Source organism: Electrophorus electricus, chromosome 5 (assembly GCF_041902795.1).
Source record: "Electrophorus electricus isolate QZ-2024a chromosome 5, ASM4190279v1, whole genome shotgun sequence".
Taxonomy (NCBI): domain Eukaryota; kingdom Metazoa; phylum Chordata; class Actinopteri; order Gymnotiformes; family Gymnotidae; genus Electrophorus; species Electrophorus electricus.
In genome coordinates, this window is record NC_137501.1 from 19464807 (window position 1) to 19491797 (window position 26991).

General features: G+C 38.8%; 1 protein-coding gene across 1 annotated transcript; it reads right to left on the minus strand.

Moving 5' to 3' along the window:
• Nucleotides 1-1193: 1193 nt before the first annotated feature.
• On the minus strand, nucleotides 1194-21456 carry pea15 (proliferation and apoptosis adaptor protein 15). The gene is made up of 4 exons (XM_026998732.3): nucleotides 21072-21456; nucleotides 2016-2190; nucleotides 1738-1893; nucleotides 1194-1400 (listed from the first exon to the last, which is right to left on the minus strand). Exons 2-4 carry the CDS (start codon nucleotides 2185-2187, stop codon nucleotides 1336-1338), a joined length of 393 nt encoding a protein of 130 aa, XP_026854533.1. The 5' UTR covers nucleotides 2188-2190; nucleotides 21072-21456; the 3' UTR covers nucleotides 1194-1335.
• Between the last annotated feature and the right edge of the window lie 5535 nt (nucleotides 21457-26991).

The window sequence follows — 26991 nt, forward strand, 5'->3', positions numbered from 1 at the left end:
TGCAATTACTTGGCTTAAACACTAGTATGGGAATTGATATGTTTTTACTCTTTTGAACGTATTAATCTAATATTTTTTGCTTCACTCATTTTCTACAATCTAATTTATTGATCACCAACTCTACTTAACATTTATTCTAGTAAAATATAAAACTGAATATTCAAAATATTAATTACAGTGCCTAAATGCCATCAAAATTTCCCAGGGTTCTTTTTATACTGCATATGACATTTAATGTAATTTTAAGGTATACTGAGAAGCATAAATAAATATGAATATTGTCTTACCTTTTCATGTATCCTGTCTATGCTTGTGTAGATGTAACTTTGAGTCTGAAGCAAATAAAATGTTTTGGAACAATGGCTTTTTGGTTAGTATTTAGTTTACTCTTTTATGTAAAATGGACTTTTTCTTAGACAGTGTTTATATTTTGAGGTATCAAAGCCTAACATCCTGATATATAATAAGAGGTACACTTTTAATGTGGGCTCCATAAAAGTATACAATTTCTGTGGTGTGGATTCATATTATGATCAGCACCACAGAATATTTATGTATCACAGAAAATATTCTACTATTGATCTTAGTTTGATATGTGATGAGATACCAATATTGATATTTTTAGTTTTAATTAACTGTTTAGGATAATTCAACTTCAACAAAATAAAAAATAAAAAAATCAGTTTTTAAATCTAATTTTAGTCATATACACATCCCTCTATGGAAGGCATATGTTGGCTTTGTAATTTGTAAATGTAATTGAATGAATCTTGACAATAAATTCATTTGTGAGTTTTAAAGGGAATGTATAGCCATGTCAATTCTACTTACACTATTACTCAACAGTCTGGCTCGTATAAAGAAACAGGTTGAAATATGTAATTTAGAAACATGAAGCAGTTACCACAGGCAACAATGGAAACAAATGTTGGCTTCTGTTGCATTAAATGTTGCCATGGTGAAAATAAAAATTCCCTCTTTTACATGCACAAATGTACATTTCTAACCCAGGTAAAGCTTACTACTCATAGACAAATTTTCCACTGTAGGAGACAATCTCAGCAGTGGCTCTTAGATTATACAAAGACAACTGGTTTACTGGTCCTTTTCCTCTGTCCTTGTCTAATTGTCTGATCTGTTTCCTTCTTCCAAATCCCAAAACTTCCTGAGTCTCCAGGCTTTTAGTATGGCTGTGATACATTTAGCAATCTGACTGATGGCTTGGCTGTTAGAGTAGTGTTGAGTGGGGTAAGCTGGGGTTTAGTGACAGGGAATGAATTTGATTTGATGAGGTGGAGTGCCAGGGATGAAAGATGAAGGTCATGAACTTTGACTTCAGACTTTCTTAGGGGGAGGGGCCAGCTTGATGATCTCATCTTCTGATGGCTGGCGAATGATATCTACAAAGAAAGGAAGCATTAATACATTTTCTGAGAAATTTATGAGCTATATAGCAAATAGACTTCTGCAGTAAGTCAAAATCTGATTTGTTTTGCACCTTTTTTACATATTATAATACATTAAATTTAAGATGTATTGTTGTTCAGGTAATTGCCCAGAAGGTACATACAGTTACAGAACAATGGTGTTTTGCTTATGTTGTCTGTTCTGTTCATCAATGCATTGCACCAGTGAGAGCAGCCATTTGCAGTGGACATTTTAGTAGTTGTTTTATGCAGGTTTGAAAACTGCCCTGTGAGTTGTGACCTTGTAAAAACGTAAGAAAGTTGCTGATACCCTTGTATTTTTTAGCAGAGGGGATGCGTGTGAGTTTGGTGTCAATCTCATCATCTTCTGAGATCTTGAGCACTGTTGTACGGTACTCAATGACCCGGGTCAAAAGATCAGGCCGCCTTGAGATCTCAAAGATGTGCTCAATGTAGGAAAGGTTATCTGCACAAACCCAGCAATCCAAGAAACAGAAATACACAAATGATCACCAAAGATGATATAGCTTTTTTTTTTTTTTTTTTTTTCCTTTTCCAGTCTCTTTCTTTGTACACTTATTTTCTCACCCGGGGCTAGTTTGTCATTTTTTTCCAGGTAATTGAACCACTCTTTGGAGGAGGTGATGGAGTTGCTCTGCTCTTCTGGTATGTCCTCCTTGCAGGCTGACTTCAGCTGCTCCAGGTCCTCATTAGTGATGTTCTCTGCCAGGTCACTCAGCAGAGAGCTGTACTCCGACATGATCTGACAGAAAAGAAAATAATTATGAATATTAACAAAAATGTACCTAATCTTTTCATTAGGTATAATTCCAATTTATTACATACATTACAGCTCATTTGAATTAGCATTGTTACTCCACTCTTTTAAATTGCTCAGACTCATTACTCGTTGTCGCCCTCTTGTGGAGCTCTGTTTGAACAGAGTTGGAACAACCAGCATTAACGGGACCAGTTTATTTTTGAAACATAATGTCTAATTATGTTTATAATGTCCAACGCGAGTCATAAGCCACAAAGAGCAGATCCTCTGCTTTTTACGTATTGAAACCTTTTTTGGTTTTCCAGAGCAGATTTACATTTCTGTTCCATGTGGTCCTTAAAAAAAGAATAGGAGCGAAGTGCAGTGCAAATGTGCAAGCTCATATGTCAAACTATTCACTGGATCTGCAGCAGTCTGCAGAATAGTAAAACAAGCCCCCTCATGTGCATGCTCAAACAAAGAGCCCTCTGTGCCCACATATACAAATATACCTAGTCTGAGAATATTGTTTACAAATGCTGACATAGTTACCATCACTATCTGAGACCATTGTGTGTTACCACTGTGTGAGTGTGCAGCAAGCAAAAGAGCCTTTGCTGGTTGCAGTTCTTCTGATAGTGTTTCCTATTGTCTCTGTGCAAATATAAACAGAGGACTGAGTAAAGATGGCAGAAATACCAGTCTGCAGTTACAGTAGCCAGCCAGTAGAGAGCATGAGAGATAGACATTAAGTACACATTCAGTAAAGAAAAGAGGAAGAAAAATTCTCTGGAGTTTGGATTATAGATGTACCAGAGAATAACTATGGGCGCAAACAACAGTACACCAAAGCTCATATAAACATATAAATCACCAACATCATTGTTATTTTCTGAAGCTCCTAGTATTATCAGCAATAGCAGCTATTTGCTGTCCCACTGTCAACAGAGCCCACTATTTTTACTGTTCAGAGCTTCTTTGCCTGGTGGGTGCAATAAATCTTTTTAAAAACTGCTTAAATATCAAAAGTATGTTAAAATAATACTTTTTGACAAGTATAGTTTGTGTTACAGTAAATAAATGTGGTTGGACTAGTTTTATAATTAGTGTGCTCCCATAATTGGGGTTCTGGTGGTCAGATTGAAAACCCTCTTGTTGATACCTGCTACCATAAATATCACAGTTCATCTTATCAATTGCAGTGAGGGCGTATGTGAAGTTGTGGGAGGATGAGCACAGCAATACTGAAAGATGTGCATGGCAGCCTGGCATTATACATTATATAGGCCAAAATGTATGTGTGTGTGTGTGGAAAGAGATACTTTTTGTTTTGCCCATTAACATAATAACAGGAGGTAATGAGGTTTTATCATGACAGCTAGAGACCATGACAGATGGATTTTGGGCACCTTGGCTCCAGTGAAACATTTTTAAAAATGCCACTTTCCTTTTAAAATTGTCATTTTCAGTAACTTTGTGTCTGTCTAGTGTTATTTCTTCTGCTTCTCTGGAAAGAGTCTGACATTGCCCTCCACAGCCCTCCTTTGTTACACAGTGCACACACACACACACACACACACACACACACACACACACACACACACACACACACACACACACGAGAGAGAGAGAGTGAGCAGGAGACAGAGAAGGCAGACAAAAGCAGGCTTGTATGTGAGAATGTGAAGGACAGACCCGTTCTTCCAATGTGTGTGTGTGTGTGTGTGTGTGTGTGTGTGTGTGTGTGTGTGTGTGTGTGTGTGTGTGTGTGTGTGTGACAGAGAGAGCGAGGACCTTCAGAGGTACCTTCAGAGTCTGGGCATACCATTTGGTATGTTTTCTCTGTGTGTGTGTGTCTGTGTATGTATGTGTCTGCTTGTTGAAAGTAGAGACATGTAGACAGTTCTTTCCCGTGACTAAACTCTTAACTACCCCTCTTTACAAGGTCTGGCCCAAAGCCCCTTCATCTACAGATTGCTTGTTTAGTATATTTATCCCTCCCTTAAACACACACACATATACAAATACAAACAATGTTTTAGTGCTACTATTTTCCAATATATACTGTTTTTACTATGATGTACTTGCCAGCAAATGTTGGAAAGTGTATGTGAACAAATTGTGTTGCAGAAGGTGTTATAGACTGGATTTGTTTTCTCATAAATCAGTTCTCTTGAAGCAAATATATATATATATATATATATATATATATATATATATATATATATATATATATAGAGAGAGAGAGAGAGAGAGAGAGAGAGAGAGAGAGAGAGAGAGAGAGAGAGAATGCAACTGTATCCCCTTTTCAAATTGAAATGAAATGAAAATGCACAAACTTACAAAAGCTGGCTTAAGTGAGCCATGCCCAGCATCATCAGAAGAACCAAATCAGCATCATATTCATCAATTCATCAGCCTCATTTTCCTCCCATTCTCTTTTCACTACTTATCATAACTATGTAGTAGTTATGTAGACTATATAATATCTGATTTTTCAGTATATCAAATAAAATAGAAGAATGTACACGCACGCTTATGTACACGTGTGTGTGTGTGCCTGTGCGTATACATGCCACTACCACCCCAAATCTATTCATCCTTCACACAGCTAAGATCACCATGACAACCTGGCCCAGCTTGCCTTTCAGCTTGGTGACTGTAACCTAGCAACAGGGCAAGAGTGTAACCCCCCAGTTAAGTTCCCACCTCGCCCCTCCACTATCCCACCCCACTCTGAAAAGACAACACAAAAGAGACAGTGATGAGAGAGAGAGAGAGAGAGAGAGAGAGAGAGAGAGAGAGAGAGAGAGAGAGAGAGAGAGAGAGAGAAGAGAGAGAGAGAGAGAGGGAAAGACACAGAATAAGCAATAAATATGTATAGTCAGTTACAAAAATATGCCGTCACCCACATGCATAAATGGTAATATTTTATAGAAGAAAACATTTTTTGTTAATTTGTCATTTATCATATTTTCCTTATATGAAATATACTTGAAAAAACCAGTTTTAAAATCATAGCCTTCAAAAATAGAGAAAATCTATTTATTAGATGTGCAGTAATGGTTAATCTTGATATGAAAAGTACCATAAAATGTGGCTTGGTAATATTTACTTACTTTGTCGCTAAGATGTCTCTCCAGCAAATACACACACAGTCAGCCTCTGCGTAGGTCTTGCAATCACTCCTTCTAAGATATTGGTTTAAGCTAATCCTCACATCTGATGTCGCTGTTCCCCATTACATCAGCTCATTTGCTTTTTTGCATGTAGACTCTGCATGTTTACAGCACACTAATTCAGACTTGAGTTGACTCCTGCCAAATAAATTATTAATGCAGAGTTAATGATTCATCTTTTTCAGTTTATCCCCTGCCAACAAGGAATACTGTTTTCAAAAATTAAAATGAGTGTTTGGGTGCATATATCAAATATTTATGACAGGTTATCAAAGAAAACTTTCATCTAAAAATAATAGTTTAATCTCTGCCCCAATACTGATATATAAAGAAAAACCCTACACACTTACAACCCTACATTCTTTCAAAAACAGATGACATTTACTTCTTGATTTTGAAATAAAACTGCCAACAGTATGTGATTTTAGATTCACCAGGTAAACATGTGGCAGTATGGAACACTGCAGTCAAAGACAATCCAAGCAGTTCCACAAATGCAGGTTGTTTTTTTTAGATATCTCCCCTTTGAAAATCTCCATGAACAATGACAAGGGCCAATAACCAACCCATTCCAGAGTGATGGTTTGAATAGAATTATTCATTAGTCCTTATTTGTTTATGAATGTTCTTAAATGCAAACACTACTTATCTCCAACACATTCCTATGTATGAAGCTAAACTGTAGTCAAAAGATGTAACCATGGCAACTCTGTGACTAATGAGGATTTTGCATGTGAGGTCTCAGTGTCGGAACACACACACACACACACACAAACCACATACTCCTTCTCTCAGGAACATTCTACACCAGTTTACATTATTGTTACTTTTACTACAGGAAAACCAGAACCTCAAGTTTTCATTCTCCCCCTCTTTTACTTTCACTCTCTTTCTTGTCTTAGGTGCACGTGGCAAACTAATGCTGGCTGAAACCATGAGCAAAAACATCAGGAACACAATGTATGATTAATAAGTTAAAAATGGGATGACTACATTTTTATCTCATGTTACATTTGGTCTCTTCTTAATTTCTACATTTTATGGATGTGACAGCACGACCAAATATCCAGCAGCCTTACCATGCTACAAATGGATTTTATTCATGAAAAAAGTGCACTGATCAGTTGACCTGCACAAAAACACAGATGAACATTTTTCAGTTTTTTTTTTTACTTCGCTTTTCTATACAGATGTTTGATTACACTTACAAGTTCATTTTTAACATATCCCTTCGAGAGGTAACAGCTCTCTAATATATAGTGCAAAATATATAATCACAGAAGATATTTTCCTACGATTATGTTTCCCTCCATTTTACATACACACACACACACACACACACACACACACACACACACACACACACACAAAATTTAAGGGGACAAACACCAGAACCCCCTACAGAGAGCAGCTGCTGAGGAAGGAGAGGAGTTTCCTCCAAACACACGTTTGAGCAGGAACCCACACACAGAATCCCACACAATATATATATTTTTAACATTATTGACCATGATCTGAAATTCAGCAAAAAATAAACTGACTTTTAAATTCTTTCTCTCTGCCTAAAACAATATGAACATTCCACTAGACAATAACAGACCAAAATGTATTGGCCACACACACATACAGACCACATTACACCACATTACATCCAGGTTCTGAAACAGTAAATACTCAAAAAATAATTTGGATAAATTAACATTAAAAGGTAATGACAAGGGAGCATACATTTGTGGGTATTTTTTTAACCTATGGAAAAACAAAAGAATGTTGGGGCAAGCACTGTGCTAAAACAAGAAAATGTAGGGCATGCTGCTATTTTTCCCCTGATTTTTCTATTTTCAGATAGAGAGCAATCTTTTCATCTTAATGACCATCGTCACAATGCAGCCTACATCATCCCACATCAGCTGATTCACTCTCACTCACTCTCATCCTAACACACACACACACACACACACACACACAGATACACACATTCTTCCTAGCATTACTGAAAGCAGTGCTAAGAGGACTCGTTGGAATGTCTTATTTTGGAAAATATACACAAGAAACTGTTCAGTGCTGTATACATGCTGGGTCACAGTTTGCTGGATGTACTGAATGTTTTACTAGATAGGGCTGAAGTGCAGCAAGAAGAAGGTGTCAGTTACCAGAGCAAGGCACTATGGGTGTTGTGTGGGTGTCTCCCACACGTTCCCATCTCTGCAGTACCAAAAAATTGCTCATGGAAGTTGTACTCAATTATTCATAGACAGTTTTTCTTGAGGTCAAAATAGGAAACATGGTAAAGGCAAAAAGTATGACATCCACAACACCAATAAACAACAAGCTCTATTTCTAAAATATAAGCACATTCTTATTCACACATACCCTAATCAAACCTAAACTCTAAACTCAAACACAATGGCTCTGAAGTGTGGAAAACAGACCACAGAAAAAAAGGGATATCCACCATCCATATTTCTAACCTCTATATTTTTTTTACTCTATCATCCATTTCCCTTGTTTACTTCCCTCCGTCAATTTAATTCTTTAAACTGGACACCAGCCCAGTCATCATGCAGACCCAGCTGTAACTGGCTGGTCAACCTCACTTCCTGCTGTTACCATGGTAACACTTCCGGGTTGTACTGAGAGGGATGAGGAAAAAACAACAGCTGGGCTTTCTGTTCGAGGTACTGTATAATGTCAAGTAATCCTTTCCCCACTCTCCATTTTCTCTCAGATTAATAGTGTTATTCTCTGATGGAGGCTTATACAGTATTCTCTAGCATGTGAATTTTCACAACACTGAGTTTTTGTAACTTATGTACTCTTTGCATAAAGAATGCTAACTTTTTGCTGGTCAAACTCTGGTCTATGAAGTCTTTTTTTTTCATGTACCCCCATTGCTGCGCATATCTGTGGTCTCTCGCAGAGTTAAGGGTTATAAAATCACAGTGGCCACTTTGGCCCTGTCCCACCACAAATGGTCAATGGTAATTCAGGATGGTAAATCAGTGTCATATCACCAGCTATGAGATCCAAAGAGTGTCAAACCATTGCTCTTGGCCAAGATGAGATTGAAAGAAGGCTGGACCTGGGGTAGAGGGTTTTGGGAGGAGACTTGGAGTGGAGCTGAGTGGAGGGCCAAAGTCCTACAAAGTTTAATGATTGCTCTGCTCAGAGACACCTACTGAATCAGGTGCATTTACATGTGCAATCAACAAACCACACTGGTCTCTGGCTCTCTTGGAACAGGGTTTGACACTGGGTTTGAATTTACCCTCAGCCTTTGTGGCTTTGACTTTCTTCAAGCTGACCGGGCCCAACAGCAAAGTCTTGAGTGTATAGCACAGCCAACTAGCAAATGTATGCTCTCTAGAAAACAAGCTGGATGAGTTGAGGACTCAAATTACAAACCAATGTGAGATTAGGAAGAGGAGGTCGCTTCAACATTAAAAACAGATGGTGTTTGGACATACAGATTATCTAAAAACACTATTTAGATGACACAGAATTGCTGACTGTGAAATTTGGACCATTTCCATTTCATGGACCAAGAGTTTTTATAAGGGTGCTGATATTAGATGCATATGTTCCTCTACACACAAACTCTGTTACTTGATGCAATTAACAAACAGTAAACTGGACACCCAGACTCTGCACATGCAGACTCTGTTCATTGTGGCCCACGATCTGAACCAGTGCAACCTGCAACCTGCAGCATGTCCTTCCCAAGTACCACCAGCACGTGAGCTTTGCAACAAGGGAGAGAAAAATACTCGACAAAGTCTACAGCAACACGCAAGGTGCATACAAAACTGGGATGTGGCCACAAAACTGTGACAGTCCAACTACATCTCCATGTTCCTACACCCAGCATGCAGACACCTCCTCAAGCAGGCTCCTTTTAGATCGGCTAAATGTCTGGACTGAGGAAACTGATCGTGTGCTTCGGGACTATTTTGATAGTACTAACTGGAAAGTGTTTAGAACTGCTGCTATGCAAGAGGACGGTAGTGTGGATATAGAGGTCTACACTTCAGAGGCACTGTGGATATAGAGGTCTATGCTTCAGAGGCACTGTGGATATAGAGGTCTACACTTCAGAGGCACTGTGGATATAGAGGTCTACACTTCAGAGGCACTGTGGATATAGAAGTCTGTGCTTCAGAGACACTATGGATATTGAGGTCTATGCTTCAACAACACTGTAGATATAGAGGTCTATGCTTCACAGGCACTGTGGATATAGAGGACTACACTTTAAATGCAACAGGCTAGATCAGTACCTGTAATATTATCCCAACAAAATGCTACACATTTTCTCATTAGAGCTGACTGATGTGATTGCAGACATATTCAACCTGTCTCATGTACAAGCCTTAGTGTGCACCTGCTTCAACTATCATTGTACCCCTTCTGAACAAAAGCACAGTAACCTGCCTTAATGACTGTTCCACCATTGCACTGACCAAAGTTGTGATTAAGTGCTTTGAGAGAATAGTTTTGACTCACATCCAGAGAAGCATACCTAGCACTTTAGACCCCCACCCATTTGTATACTGTCAGAACTGGTCCATTTACGATTCTGTCAGCACTCCCACCCACACAGCCCTCACACATCCACATGGAGGGCAGTTATGTTTGAATGCTGCTTATTGATTTCAGGTCAGTATTCAATGCAGTCATCCCAACCAAACTGACTGAAACATTCCTCACTCTTGGACTCACACCTACCCTATGTAAAGGGGTGCTGAACTTTTATAACGGCCAGACCCCAATCAGTCAAAGTCAGAAAACACACATCCAGCACACAGTTGTGAGGGCAGGAACTAATCAGGGCTGTGTGCTGAGCTCCTTGTTGTACACACTCTTCACACATGACTGTGGGGCCTCCAAGTATAACACCAGCAGATGATACTACATTGGCCTGATTACTGGTGAGGATGTGATCACAGCAAACAGATGTGACACAGCAAACAGATGTGAGGTGACAGATGTGGTAACATGGTGTCAAGACAATAGTCCCTGAATTGAGACAAGACCAAGGAGATTGCTGACCCAAGTAGGAAGGGGAAGCAGCAGCATGCACCACTAAAGATGGGCAAAAGAAAGGTGGAAAAGGTGAACTCCTTCAAATACCTTGGAGTTCACATTAATGAGGACCTCATCCTTGACCAACAGTACACATCAAAACATCATAAAGAAATCCCAACAATGTCTGTACTTTTTCAAAACATTAAGGAAATGTGACATGCCAAATAAAATACTAAGCAACTTCTACAGGAATACTACAGGAGTGTTGTCATGAGTTTCTTGGTATGGTATGGGAATTGCACTACTCAGGAATGGGAGGCTCTCCAGCATGTGATCAGAATTGCACAATCCCTGTCAGGAGTCTTCCCATCATTGCAGGACATATAATGTTCCAGGGTCATTTTAAGAATCCATATCATCATTGAGGACAATATACACTTCCAACACAGCCTCTTCACTCCTCCCATCAAGCAGACGATACAGAAATGTGAAGTCCAGAACAATGAGGCTAACAAACAGCTTTAATCGACAAGTTAACAGGTTTATGAATGATTTCTACCCATTGCCCCCCCACCCCACTGCTAATACTGCCTACATACAATGTGGGTTGGACTCAACACATTCACAAAGAGTGCTAACACCTTCTCTGCTGTGACTAAACTAGAAATATTGCACTTTATGTACACTATGACAGATGCTCTCTGCTCATTGCACTACCAAGTACTGTTATATTAGAACTTCTATAATCAATATGGATAGCATTTGGTATTGTAAATACAACTTTCTTGTTTGATGTTCACACTATATATAACAATACACATAACTTATGTTTTTTTCTTTTTTTTTCTAACAAAGAGTAAATCTTTTCAATTTGTATATCTCATTGACTGTAGAACTAGCAATGACAGAATTTCATTTTATGGTGTAATTGTCTGTTTTATAATACACATGGCAATAAAATCTTGAATCTTGAGATGGAGAGTCTTCAGTTCTCAAAGACTTTAACAATACATACAACCTTCTGAGGAGATCCACTGGCTAAGACCTAATGTCACTTCCCCCTAGACCTAGACACAGACCCAGAGTAGGCTATGAAGATTAGCATCATACATTATCCGACACTGTGTATCCCCTGCTTATATGCCTGTGTTCACCTCCTGTACCACCTGCAAAACCTGCATCTAATCCCCATGCTGTTCAGCAAACTCAACTACTCTACACTTCATGTGCCATGCATAGTTTCATTTGCTGCACCATGTGCAGCAGCTGCACCTTTTCTGCTTTTATCCCAGGATAAGGGGTTACATGTCCCCCCCCATTCCCTCTGGGATCTCTACCCCTGGATGCAGGGAAGCCTATCAGTGAGGAGGCCCACCATCTGATGTCATGACAGCATTTTTAGACAGACTAATGGATCACCTAGAGTCCATAAGAGTGGAAGTTATATCAGTTTATTCTAAACCTAGCTATCCTAGTCCACAAAAGCCCAAGTGAGTTTGTACAATTAAAGCTGCCACTACAGAACCTGCTGCCAGATGTAACAGTGAGTGGTAAGGAGGCAGACGTATGTGTGGAGAAGAGCGAGATTTATTAGGGGCAAATCCAGATTCAGAGTCGGTATAATGGCTAGGGTCATTAGAGCCAATATGGAGAGTATGAGGATAAATGACTAAACAAACAAAAACACATGAAGGCAAACAGGGGAAGCAGGCTATAACAGAGGCTACGAAGAACTCAGAGGCTAAGAAAAACAGTCAGACTAGGATGCACAGAGTACAAACCTACAAGCATACAAATACAGGCTTTCAGACATTCAATGAACAGCAAAGAGACAGGGCACAGGGCACAACACAGGATTTAAATACATGAAATTAACAAGACTAGAAACGAGAAACAGGTGTGAAAAACCAAATGAGGGGCGGAGAAAATGAAACTATGGAATGGAACCAAAACACAAGACAGGGAAACCATGGAACAGGGAGGCTAGGAGGGACTAACTGTGACACCAGAGGATGGGAAAGAATTATTTAAATATCAGATCCATGTTGATCACCTGTTATTAGGGGCTAATTGTTGACTCCTTCCTAAATTCCCCCTGTCTATAGACAGATACAGTGACACTACTTACAGAGAAATTTAGACAGCCTCACCAGTTGGCTGAGATCACACCCAAAGTAATTCTAATAAGCAAAGACCTATTCCAATCCTTTTGTGATGGAGCAATCCTACAGCTCTTTTGCATACTTATGATCTGAAAATAGTAGATTCATATTGCGTTTATCATGACAAGGGTAGCACCCAAATGGCAGTTGTTAATCCACAGATTTGAACTATGTGCAGCATATACTGGAGCTCATCATTCCAGCATACTGGGATCAGATCTTACTCTGAAGATCCGTAAGACCACCTTGTGGTAAGACTCCACTGCATACTTTGAGCAATCCTGGATAATATGGGATGACCATATTGTGCTTGTGCTACTAAACATCTCTTCAATCTCACTCTGTCTTCCTGAATCTGAGAATAAAATTCCCTGGAATCATATATTTATCTAACTCTAAATAACAGAAATATCGCAAAAATATTTTTTTTGCTAGGATAAGGAGGAAAACTTAGAATATCACAAGTCAAAATGCAAAAAAAGATGCAATATACTTTTTATGGAGAAGTCTTTTAAATTTACATCTTTAAGACATTCTGGATATCAAGGAAAAAAAAAACATTTATTAATTTGACTGTGTAGAGAATGAACCGTTATGAGCTGAGCAGTGAAACTAGGCCTATTTCTATTTCTTTTTAAATTCATGGCTATTTTGTGTAATTTCTCCACATTTTGTAGCCAGTCTGAACTATAATAAGAGAACTGACACTGACAGGTCAACAAATGAGTTAATTAAATATTTTAGGTAATACTGTTAGATAAATGCATATCATTCATGTAGGTGCTAATGATATATGCCTTCACCAGTTGGAGATTACTAAGATTTAAGAGGTGGGTTGATTAGCAAAAGCAATGTCCAGTGCTTCAGTATGTTCTGGACCTATTTCAATACAGCATACCAATATAATGTATAGCTGGTTATTATCACTAAACTGTTGGATGTGCTCCATATACAAAATGGAGTTCATAGATAATTGGGCTATCTTTAAAGGTAAGCTTGCCCTTTTAGGGTGAGTGGAAAGAAGATTATTTTTTCCAGGAGCATAAGTTCCAATCTTATAGCAGATGTAATAATAGATAAATACCAGAGTGGTGGCTAGCTAGCAGACAGAGAGGCTAAACTGACCGTCTGCTGATTGAGACGTCATATTGATACTGTGTCGCTTCCTGAGACAAAAAAAACAAAACCTTTTTTGAAACAATTTGTGTGTTAATAATATAATTAGTTTTAAAGTAAATGATGTTCAGAACACCACCAGCACCTCTGATCTAAAGTGCTGATGATAAATTAAACCATCACTGATACAGGATTAATATGTTTTGTCTAACCTGGATCAGATCAAATGAAAGCAAAACATAGGAAGTCTATGTTTTCTGCTTAACTAGCCATGGAAGTGACATTGCAGTCATCTATACCGACACAATAGGTAGAAACCAGAAAGCTGATTATGATTTAAAATCCTTTGAAATAAATTTTATTCACGTAAATGATGTAGTCAGCAAAAATAATTAGTACAGGCCACCATGACCTTATTCTGGATGAGTTTGCAGATTTCCTCTCTAATCTGGTTATTTTGGTCGAAACAGCTACCATTGTCCTTGTCCCCCTTTTCATCTTCAGGATTGAGGGATGAGACCCATGCCAAGATGAGAATAGCACAACGCCAAATGGAGGCACAAGATCAGGAGATGGAGTTAAGATTAGCACTGCACAGGATGGAACTTGAATTAGAGCAGGAAGTACAGATATGGGAGTTGGTCTTAGAAGAGATGTTAGCTAGTCTGTATCTTCTACTCCTGACCGTACAATAAGGTCTGTATCTACTGCTCCTGACCCTACAGTAAGGTCTGTATCTACTGCTCCTGACCCTACAGTAAGGTCTGTATCTACTGCTCCTGACCCTACAGTAAGGTCTGTATCTACTGCTCCTGACCCTACAGTAAGGTCTGTATCTACTGCTTCTGTCCCTACAGTAAGGTCTGCATCTACCCCTCTTACTGCTCACTCAACTACTGCTTCTATTAATGTTTCTGCTGCTGCTTTTGAGGTAAGAAAAATGCTGTGTTAATGTTATATTTTTACAGAAGCTTAGGTGAACACTTACTGTAGTGACTTTGAACACATCACTATAGCCTTGAAATGGCCAAAGGAAGTATGGACTCGCCTACTCTGGTGTAAATTTGTGAGAAATGCACAAGAAATTTGATCATCCTTGTCTTTACAGGACAGTGTTGACACTTTAATAATCCTTAGGACTCTTTGAGATCAGCATTTAATTCCGTACTAGACTCAGTCAGTTTCAGTTGGTGTGTATAACCTACACATTATGGTGGACATGCATTTCATTTAACACTGACATGAGGCATAGACTTTGAAAGCATAACTTTTTTTCTTATTTTATTTGAACTACGTATCAGTCATGATATAGTCATGCCGCCTCACTACCACACTGAATGCACAATCACATCAGCACTTACCACATAGCTTTATTGCAAATCTCTAAAATGTATCAATTCTGTTTGGGATACCCTGAAACCCTGCAGAACTTGACCGAACAACTGAATGCTTACTCTACATTTACACTGCAGTGAAGCAAGGCTATTTTGGCTCTGCTTCTCATTAATTTCTATGGAGACAGGTGGTGGTTGTGCGTAGAGGATTATGGGAGCTACTGTATTGCGAACCAAGTGAAGAGTGCATTGAAAACTTAAGCTATTTTAAACTTTATGCAAATTAGAAGCATCACCTCATGTTTATCATGTAATCAAAGCTCAAGCCGAAATCAGTGCTGTGACAAAATGAAAAACATATCAACAATCATATACACTTGTAATGCTTTCTACAAAGTACTGACCAATGTTAGTGGATGATTGCTCAGATGTTTACTTTACTAGGGTTACATTTACAGTGCTATGTATTTGGTTAATGTAAGCTTTATTGCTTGCACCCATATACTGAAATGCAAACTCTGCCACTAAATGTATCCTTTCTTTCTGCTGAGGTACATCTACTCCTGATGTCATGTTGTTTCTTATTCTTAACCTGGCTCTTCCCACCCATTGACCTCTTCTCCTGCTGTGACTCCTCTTACACATCAGCATGATTTGTCATTTAATTGGATGGATATTTATGTACATATCATAAACACAGAGACACATATGCTCATGACCTACTTAATTAAAAACACCTTGTGGATTCATCCCACCTGAACAATACTGTGTTGCATAATACTGTGTTGCATAATAATTGCCAAATTATTCCACAATCATTGTCAAACATTTTGACTCAGAAACTAAAAAAAATTGTAAAATGAGAGGAAAGTTGACTCTGTTCACAAACTTGGCCACTACAGAATGCTGCTGTGATTATAGTCGTAGTGCACAACAGAAAACCTTTATATAATTTGTCTGACCACTGTATGTTTTTTTCATTGACAGTCATTATCCAAGTGGCTACGGGTAAAGCATTCTATTGACTTTTTAATAATAACAGCTGAAGATAATAATGGTAATGGCTTTCTTGAAATCTTCTTTGCATTGACTCTCTCAGAATTCTTTATCACACTGATATCTGTATATCAGGTCCATGGGGTCAGTTATGCCATGTTTTATATGAAAACAATAAATGTATTTTTTATGGTAGGTACATATATTTTCTTATAGCTGAATTTGTTACATATATTTTGGAAATCCAAAATTATATATAATGTTTATGCATGATTTACACATAAGTGTATCATACACAAAAAAAGTTTATGTAAGAATATTTTACATGCATTCAACTGAGAAAATAAAAAAGGAGTAACTGCACATACTGTTAACAAAGCTCTTGAATATCACAATACACTAAATAGTAATGTTGTATTAGTTATTGTGTTGCATTGTATTAATAAAGTGTTGAACTGTGTTAAACAGGCGAATAAAAGGTGAAAGAGTAATTGGGCAACCAGAGCAATATTGTGAAAAAGTGACTTTTGGTTCCAGGTGTTAACTTACAGTGACAGAGAGGGTGAAAGTAACAGTGAAATGTTCTCACATTCCTCCTGCTGCGAAAGTCTTTGTTTTCCATTTATCCCATTGTTCTCCTTCTCATCCACCCCTGCTTCCTGTCTCCCTTCTAGATCTCCTGTTACTTTGCCTGTTGCTTACAGTCTTCATGTCTAAGCTACAGTATCATTCTGAAGGCGTCTTTTGATATAACTTTTGATATCTTACGTCATGCTGACACCAAACTAAACTAAAATACATGAACAAATGAAGACGATGTTCCTGATGTGCATTCATTGTACATGCAGTACAGAAATAGATGTGTGTGTGTCTGTGTGACAGAGAGATAGAGATATACTGTTTAACAAGTCACAGCTGCACACACATAATACAAGCTCACACACAGAGAGGAATACACATACAAATCTGAATCACAGCCACTGTTTATCACTCTTTTTCTCTCTGTCTACCCTCTGAAACACATGTAAAGTAGCTTTAATCAGATTGGTGTTCACATTTCCAAACTAACATCCTCCCCCTACCCTCCTCTTTCTCTCTCTTTTCTCTCTCTCACAATGTTTCATAACTTCCTTTTTCCTTGAAGGCCTCTCTCAGTATAACCAATATGGCCACAGCACAGAAGGGTGAGGTCCCCTTCTTGACTCACCTAATACCCTACATTGCAAGTATGTCATCATGCCTGGAAAGGATTGTTAACTACTCAACTTCCATACAACTGCATACACGGTGAGCGTTCAGTCCAATGTTCACATCTGCAAGAAGGTTACAGTGTTAGATAGAATCAAAATATCCAATCCATACCTCCTTTTATTTGTATCTGCACATATTGTAATGAGATCATCATACATGGGAATGCCAAAATGCTGTTAGCCTTGAAGGTGATTCTTTCAAATGGTCCTCAGTGCCTTCCATGACTCTGGGTCTTGGCCAGGTCCTGGAGAGGGTGTACCTGATTGTCCTGATGGCTCTTTGACTCAGAGCAGGGAGTGGTGGGTAATGTTTGTGTGGGAGTGATGTTTAGTCAAACAGGCTGATGGTTTCACACGGGTTAGTTTAATTCAGGAGTGAGGCATTATGTGTGTGTGTGTGGCTGCAGTGGCTGCATTTGTTCATGTGTATGTCAAGTCAAAATTCAAGTCAAAATTTTTATATAACACACATTGTCACAAAGCATCTTTGCAAATGTATGGGTCCAGATACATGATGAGCAAACCTGTGGAGATAGTGGCAAGGGAAAACTCCCTGGGTAGGAATTAGGAAGAAACTTTGGGAGGACCAAGATTCAAGAGGGAACCCATCCTCCACTGGGCGGCCCAGCTAGTAATCAGTTCATGCTTTATTGCATTGTGTTAGTCCAAAAGGAGTCAAATATGTATACAGGGGTATGTATTATGCTTTAAAGGTCCATGCATGAATAGTTGCTCTATGTGCAAGTCAGAATGAGTAGTGGTAGAGGCACCCAGTCCATAAGAAAATTTTTTCCCAAATTTAGACTTTCAGCTCTCATACCTGGCCATTCAGCCTTGAGTATTTAATCTTATATTGAACAACAATGAAGGGAAAGTAAGTAAGCAAGTCCAATATACTCTGATATGCAATTCATATTCAAATATCAAATTTTAACTGTTACATTGTGAATTGCATTTTTCTCATGTTAATGACAACTCTGTTGTGTACATTTAAATCTACTTGAAAAAGTGCACAAGGTCAGCATCCCCATTTTTACTCCTTTATAGCAAATGAAGGACAGAGAAAAATGTATGTCACTTTTGAAACTACGTGGAAAACACACACCTTTCCTATGACGTTAAGGAGATTGTCACAGTGATTGCATCACAGTCTAGGCATGATGTAATTAGCCAACTCATTCATAAGATGTGCTATAACTACACTGTGATGCCAGCCCTTTAAAAGAGAAGTCACATTGATAAAGCCCAAATGGAATGTGTGATTCACCCTAACACTACATCATTAATCTGTGAAGAACAGTTGCCATGGTGACCACTAGCTAGCACACAAATGTTCATGATAGCTGAGGTGAGAAATGCTCTTATGGCTCATGTGTGACTCGGATTGCAAACCTGTTGGTATGTGCTATTGGCATGTTGCATAGGAAAAAAAAAATAAAAATCAGAATCATTATCAGAAAGCAAGATTAACAATGTAGCATGGCTGATCCGTGCTATTGCTAGCATAGGTGGAACCAATATTGTGTCCACTGTATGAAATGCTTATTTCCTCATACTTGAGGAATGCTTTACTCCCATTGCTAGGACAGACATTGTACTCTGCAGTGAGCTGTCCAGGATCCTGGACTTCCACTTCAGAATAGAATGCAATTATGTAACATAAGGCCTTTATCCCCAAATGATACTGTGGTATAAGATATTCTAGAGCAGTTAGCACAATTCCTGTAGCAATGCCTATTTTTCTGCAGCTGTAAGATCATTTTAGTTACAGGTTTTATACCTAGAAGGTTTGCAATGCACTGCCATAGCTTTGTAGGTTAGTAAGTCCTTTCAGAATATAGAAAACATTAAAGCAGAGACAACAAAACTGAGAGTTACTGTTACCGATTTGAAACTGAGGAGCTGGGTAAGTTTGTTCTTTGCTGAGCTCAAAGGACAAATGGAGAAATTTACAGTCGTCTTCACCTTTGCTGGCTGAAAGGAAGTACGCCAACACAGGGCTTTAAGTCAAATCATCAAACATCAAATGAATTCACTGCAAGTAAACTGCATAATATTGAAACTGCTGAATGTAAGGCAAAGTTCACTGAGGCCTACTGTTCTCTCAGGCAGTTACTCCATAGAGAAATAAGGCGGAACTCTCAGTTCCCAAAGCAAAGGACAGTGGTCTATGTGACCTTGTGGTGGACATTTCCCAAATGACACAATTCTTAAAGAGTAGCCAGAAAAAGAGGGACTGTGGAGAGAAGCTACAGACCACATACACCCATACACACTTACTCACAGAGAGAGAGAGAGAGAGAGAGAGAGAGAGAGAGAGAGAGAGAGAGAGAGAGAGAGAGAGAGAGAGAGAGAGAAATTGCAGCCCCAAAAGGATTTTCACATAACCCGCTTTACATGCCTGGCCTGTATGATACTGCAGTCTACTTTTGCAAAATCTGAAAATCAAGTGTTTTACTACCATATTACCAGCTTGCACAAACACATCCATACTATTTACAGTGGGGGCCACAGGAGCTTGTATACGATACACAGTAGGGGACAACAATGAGAATGAACATGCATGCATAGAGCTTCTGAGGAGGTTCGTTGGTGAAGACTGAAGGTAGGAAAGGGACAGTAGAGGAGGATAAAACATCAGACAAGGAAGTTTGCAATGAGAACATCACACAAAAAAACACTACAGAGTATTAGTGAAAGGAGCTGGAGATGTCTGATATTTCCAAGCTCTTGACCACTCACTCGCTGAATAAGTGTGGACAGAAATTGAATGCGTTCTTGAGAGAGGGAGGGGGAGAAAGAAAGAGATGGCGACGTTGTGGGTGCCTTATTTGTTTTCAGTAAAACAGCATTTCGAACAACCGCTTGACTCTCTGTCTGAAAACAACTCAAGCCACACACACACACACACACACACACACACACACACACAGAGAGTCACTGAGCCAGGAAGTGGATGTCGGGGGTAAGCGGTTTCTGCTGTGATGCCAATTTTCCTTAGCAGAGAAAAAGAGAATCAATGCAATAGGCAAGAGTGCAGAGAATTGCTTATGCCATTTAAAGATCCTGAGTATCTAACCAATTTATACTACCAAAAATCCATCTGAATTTATATAAACATAATTTATTGGCTTGTTCCATAACCAGGTAAGAAAAAAATTTCGAGCCTAAAATATACTGAAGCCAGAAAGGAATGAGAAGCACTGTTGCGAGTTACGACTAAGCTAAGTGCATGTTTCGTTTTCTCCTTACTTATGCACGTAAGGGCAGTTCTTTGTAATTTATCGATCTGTCCTTTTCTGCCGGATCTTTTATTTTCCTTTTGCTTGTTTAAGGGATTGTTCTCGAAAACAATCGCGATCAACTGATTAAGGGAATGTGACGCCAGTGCAAATTCGCGAAATGCATATTATAGAGTCATTTTATAATTTAATACATTTGTTTCCAAGCTTATAGATATAGACAACACGTTCAGTTTTCAGTTTTTGACAGTTACGTCACTAATGTCAACGTCAAGTGCGCTCCCTAAAGGTTGTGAGTCCACGGAAACTGGGCTTAATTTCTTTAGCATGAGTTCGTGACTACGATAGCTTTATGCTACGCTCGACTTCTCTAGTTTATTTTGACAGCGCCTGCCAAATTCTGTTGCCTACAAATATGAATTTGTGATCAATCGGCTGCTACGGAATAAATGCATCTTGCATTATCAGAAATGCATCTTAGACTACTAAAGTAATGCCATCAGGTTGCTGGCACAGTAAATAAGGCCGGGCAAAACAACTACCGAAAATTCACGAAGAAATGTGGATATCCGTTACTTACTCTGGACGCAGAATATGTAGTCAGTCAGAGGGGCTGAATGGATGCTATCGGTGTAGCGGAGACGAGATCCACGTTCCTGTCAATTCTTGGCTTTACAACTACTGGCACTGACAGTCTAGTCCGTGCTGTAGAGATCCTGTTGCGGTCCTATTTCGTCCAAAACCACAATGTCAAAGCATGAACAACGTCGATAAATGTGATGTTAAGGAGCTTAATCACACAACTGTCGATATTGCTTTAACGGTCGATAAAATAGCTGCTTTTGGCCGCTTGTCTGTGCGTGTGCACACACCGTCTAGCCGGTTTAACAGTGGAAACGCCTCTCTCTCTCTCTCTCTCTCTCTCTCTCTCTCTCTCTCTCTCTCTCTCTCTCTCTCGCTCTCTCTCTCTCTCTCTCGCTCTCTCTCTCAGCTCCTCTTTTCCAGTCACACGCACTGCCGAACTGTGGGACACACACATAGGCGCACACACACAGACACGGATTTTTCGGGCCTGATGTCACTATTCGCTATCCGGTCTAGTAATTCCTCCTCTTTTCTTCTCTACCCTCCCGCCATACAAAACTCCCACCCTTCTCCCACCCTTCCCTCTCCCACGCTATCGCATTCGTTTCTGGCGTGCATTCAGACCAGAATTATCAAATTTGTATATTTTATAATAGCATCATTTCTTTTTTCTGTAAATTAACATTGTTTTGAGCCAAGGGTTAACTGAAACCCTCAATAGGAAAGACGAGGCATACAGCTGTGGGAATGGCAATGGAATGTCCGCTGAGCTAAGTCTGGAGATGTGCAGCACCTCTTCTGGCCATGAGGGACAGTAAATGAGTAATCCTGTTCGTTGTTGTTTTTTTTGAGACTTAACTATTATTGAAGTATGAAAATGCATTCACCACACTTTATGAGAACACATTTACCTGACACTTTTATCCAAAGCAATTTACAATTATGACTGCATACAACTTGAGCAATTGAGGGTTAAGGGCCTTACTACGTGGCACAACAGTGCCAACTGATGCCTGATTCAACGAGGCTGGGCCCTTTTTCATTGCAGAGTTAAGGCATTTGACTTTAAAACCAGAAAGTGAGATATAGAGACCACTGTTCTGTTAACTTAAAATCACAGTTCTTGGAATGAAAAGACAGCAAGGTGGATTTTCTGGACACAAGCACAGAAAAATACATAGGAAGAAAAAGAGAGAAAACACTACAGAAATTGCAATAATTTGATTGGAATCCAGATATTTTGTTCATGTCATATTCTAATCAAATAATACACATGGCAGTTATTTCTTTCTCCACCTTGTTTGAAGATGGAACCACTGACCAGTGCTTTTCTTTCAAGTTGAGAGAGAGAAAGAGACAGAGAAAGTGAGAAAATGAGATGCATTTAAACAAGAAAGGTGAAGGGATATAATTATTGTAATATTCAGATTAACTGAAGCTTTTAACGGCACTCAATGCATGCTGTTAAGCAGCCTTATCTGCCTACAATAAACAACTTCAGAGGATCTACCCATGCATGCAACATTTATATTCCACTACCAAGCCTTAACATTTATGTCTTTGCTATACAAATGGATTATGAACTCTATAGTGTGGTGTTTATACCTAACCTTAGAGCCAGTATCATTTTATTTTAAAAAGTTTCTTGTGTTCAGTGCAAATGTTCAGTCATCAACAACCTTTTTCATCATGTTAAACACTTATCAAATATTGTGGTTTTTATAGTCGCATGCATGTCACATGACAAATCACATGACTCACTCACACAGTCATCCAGTCTATATATATATATATATATATATATATATATATATATATATATATATGTGTGTGTGTGTGTGTGTGTGTGTGTGTGTGTGTGTGTGTGTGTGTGTGTATTTAGCTGTAAATACAAGCACAGTCCAAAGGGATTGTACAAAAAGACTTTTCGCTTTTAAAATAAGTTAGATATAAACAGTATAAAAACAAAAAAGAAATATATTTGCCTGAAAACATGTTTTAAACATTTATTAAACATGTCTTCAAATATATTTTATTGTTTGCTTGTGACTATTATTTATTTATTAGTTTTAGTTGCCTGTGCAGTTTTAGTTGAGATAAAGGGGTTTGTCAGCTGTTATGACACAGACTAGGTATGGGCCATAACATACAAAGGAATGCAAGACCAGTACTATTGCTTAGTGGTTTTCTTTAATTTATAAATAAAGTTAAATTTATAAAATAAAGTTAAAATGCATATACATTGTAGTGTATGCTGTTTAGCTAAACATATTGATATTTTTAGAAACTTTGTTTTTATCTTGTACTTTCCGCTTGTGATTTCTTTGAAATTTTAATATTACCAGAAATAACCTCAAACTAAAGCCACTGTCATAACATAACTGACAATTAAAAGATCACAAGACTTTGGCTTTAAGTGTGCAGTGGTTTTGCATTCAGTTAGCATCCAAAACATGCCCTTTCCATGCCACCAGTTTATGCAACCAATTCTGTAATGTAGGAGTCCAAGATGTGTGATGGATAGTGCAAATTATGGTAGCCTTTTTTGGATTCCTGACTCTACCCAGAATGCACTGCAAAGCACACAATTTAACATTATCACCTAATGCTGCTAAAATTTGTTCTTGCCTAAAATGCTTCTGAAGAAATAATACCAGTTTTGACAGCAGCTTCAAGATGATGTTGGTTATAGTCTTAATCAAGGCATAGTCTGGATGCTTCACCTAGCTGGGCTAGCTATCTATGGCCTTTGTGTGGCCTGTATTTATATTTTCTATCAGCAAGTTGTTACAATATTAGAAGTCTCATGACTTCTGTTTTTTAAGTCTCATGTGAGCTCACAATGGGGAAGTTTCACTTTTTCCATCACAAGATATTCTCATTTATGGAAAGGAAAAGAAAGAGGCTTGTGCAGACCAAGTCAGTAACAGCCAAATGTCCTGGGGTGACAAACAGAAAAGGCAAACTGCACGAGAGTAAATCGGACAGAGAGAAAAAAAAACTAATGAAAAAGAAGAATAGCTCTGGTTGAGTATAAAAGTCTTTAGGTTTGGGGAGATTTTCCTTTTGTGTGTCAAATGAGGGGGAGAAAAAGCACAACAGAGAAAGAGTGCACTGTGTGTCATCTGAGGCTCTGGAACATTCTTCACTCTTTGATGCGTCTGAAAAGAATTGGCTGTTAGGGTGTGTATTTGTCTGTGTGTGTGTGTGTGTGTGTGTGTGTGTGTGTGTGTGTGTGTGTGTGTGTGTGTGTCTGTGTGTGTGTGTGTGTGTGTGTGTGTGTGTGTGTGTGTGAGAGAGAGAGAGAGAGAGAGAGAGAGAGAGAGAGAGAGCTGTGAATGAGTCAACAGAAAGAGAAACAAAGAAAATGCAGAGTCATTTTAAAGCCTTTCTCTGTATCTCTCTCTCATACTGTTTTCACTTAAGGGAGATGGGTGGAGTGTGATTTTGTACCATGTTTTCATATATTGTCAGTTCTGTCAGTTAAGGGGTTAAGGGTTAAGTGCTATTTCTATCTTGGAAACGTCTATTTGAAATTCTGATGTAATATTTAGATATCCACTTCTTGTGCAAACCATATTAAATAACATAAAAGGCAGTACACTTTGATGACGGGTAACAAAGCCTAATAAGGCTATTTGTGTCAATATTGCCAATGGTGGACTTTAGTCAAAAGTCAATTGTTACAATAAAATGTGTGTGTGTGAATCAGTGTGGGTGTGCTGGCCAAACTGTGTCCTCTTGTCAGAGTGGCTCTTTCAACCACACACAAATTCACAGCTGCAAGTCTTCCAGTGTCACCCTGACTTGCTAAGAAGCTAATTTGTGGGCCTTCACCAAACTCTGGTTAATTACAGCTCCTCTGGACTCAAATCTTACCATAATTACAGACCTAATTAGGTACCAAGATCTTTCTACAGTTTACCTTTGACACCTTACTGGCACTGCACAAACTAGAATCAAAAATGTATTTTCATGTTTGACTCCAGAGCATTGCTTTATAAAGATACCCTTTCAACAACCAAAGTCAGAGCCCTCACAAGGTTACCTGAACCATTAATCCATTAGGCCTGCAATTACCTGGACTCTACCTGGAATTTTGGCTCTGACATGGTATCATAAGTAGAACAGAGAACTGAGTGTTTTCCAGGTATCATCCCTATCATCTGGCTAAATCAATAAATAAAGCAAGTTTAGCATGCAAAACGTTTTTAAGTATGCAGCAGCAGGGCTCTGATGGCTGATTAGCACCTCTCTGTGCAACTCATGGAGGCATCCCTGGATGCACCGCAGCCTGCCAACCGCTTGTCTAGGCCCCAAATACCAAGCACCCTTGGCATCTCTTTTTGGCCTTTTGGCTCACATATGAATGGTGGGCGATGTGCATGATACATATTATCAGTGATTCCACAGAGTGGCAGAAGACACCGGGGACATTTTAGAAATCAAGATGTCCTTCTGTGTCCAACATGTCCTTTTGTGTCCTACTGCTCACTGGCCTCAGTCCAAAGAGTGTGACTTGGGCCAAAAGAACACAAGACATTAGATTCTGAATGATGATACTGAAGAGAAGTGATACAGTTTCATTTTTTGCTGACCATCTGTTAGTGGTAGAAATGAATCATTTACTACTACTTAAGATAGAATCTACTTGAGTAGCAGTCAGTACATTTGTGGCTTAGGGGCCATTGTGTTATAGATTCATCACCAAGAGATAAGATTCTGGACCAGATGCCCAGTAGGGTATGTGATGGCCGACAGAATTATAAAGTGTTTAAAAGAAAGAAAAAAATTGAAAACAATAATTATTTTTGCAAGATGAGATATGTCTTGTGACAGCTGCCTAAGTGTAGAAGATCATCCATATAATTCTGGTTTAAGTGGTGGTAAATAAACTGAGCCGAAAGGCAACAGTTACAAGAAGTGTAAAATGAGAGGGGCTATCAGTGTTCCTAACCAAAAATGACTGAAATCAGATTCTCAAATGTCAAAGGATTTATGTGCACAAAAAAATATTTCATGGCTTATTGCAGGTTTTTAAGAATCCTATGAAATAAAACAATCAAAACGTAAGCAATTATTTAATTAGCTTTAAAACAGTCAGTTTACTTTAATTCCATTCAACTGTATTTGTAAAATAATTTTACAAATTCAATGAAATCTTAAATGAAGTTTATAAGATTTTATTAAAATCTAGGTCCAGATCCTAAATTAAACAATAGGAGGGAAAAAAATAATTCCTAAATGGGAATGAAGAAGAAACCTTCAGAAAGGGCAAGACTCAATACATGAGGCCTCCTCTAGATGGCACTGGAAGGTGAATTTTTAATCACTGAAGAAAAATGTAGGAGGTAAGGCAATGATGAATGTTAAAAGTCTCTCAATGTTCCAGGGTCTACTGTTATGGATACAGGATGCTAGACAGTCAGGGGACAATATATAGCAATCAATTAACTATGTCTGAACATATCACAGAACAAGGACTGGTTCTGAAAATCTTGCTATGTATCTACTACTAGATGTGTTCCCTCACATCACAGTTCACCAGATGACTAGGAAGGCAGTCCAACTTGGATCAGTCACTGACAGCCAAGTTGACATGAGAAGGAGAAAGCAGCTTCCGGTCATTGTAGAGGGTCTGAGCCATGTGCCCAAGTTCTTGATTGTGGCTGTACAGGATGCTAGGATTTTCTCACGATGGTTGGTACTATGTTCAACCACAAGAAGAATGCTGAGCTTAAAAGAGAGCCAAGTGAAACTGTCAGCGGTCGCAAAGCACAAATTTGGGGTTCCCAGTCAGTGTCAACCCTACTTTCTGTGTGAGAACCGGTGGTTCTTAACAAGCTGAACATGCATCAGAGCCAGTTGATGGACCTTCCGGGGTGGATGGCAGCACACACTAGCAGCACCAATGA

What these genes read in the sequence shown, in the direction of transcription:
- pea15 (XM_026998732.3), bottom strand. Translation starts at nt 2,187, where the DNA reads ATGTCGGAGTACAGCTCTCTGCTGAGTGACCTGGCAGAGAACATCACT. An exon ending in AAATGACAAACTAGCCCCGG is followed by an intron (nt 1,894 to 2,015) that starts GTGAGAAAATAA and finishes GGGTTTGTGCAG; the next exon opens with ATAACCTTTCCTACATTGAG. An exon ending in CTCTGCTAAAAAATACAAGG is followed by an intron (nt 1,401 to 1,737) that starts GTATCAGCAACT and finishes CTTTCTTTGTAG; the next exon opens with ATATCATTCGCCAGCCATCA.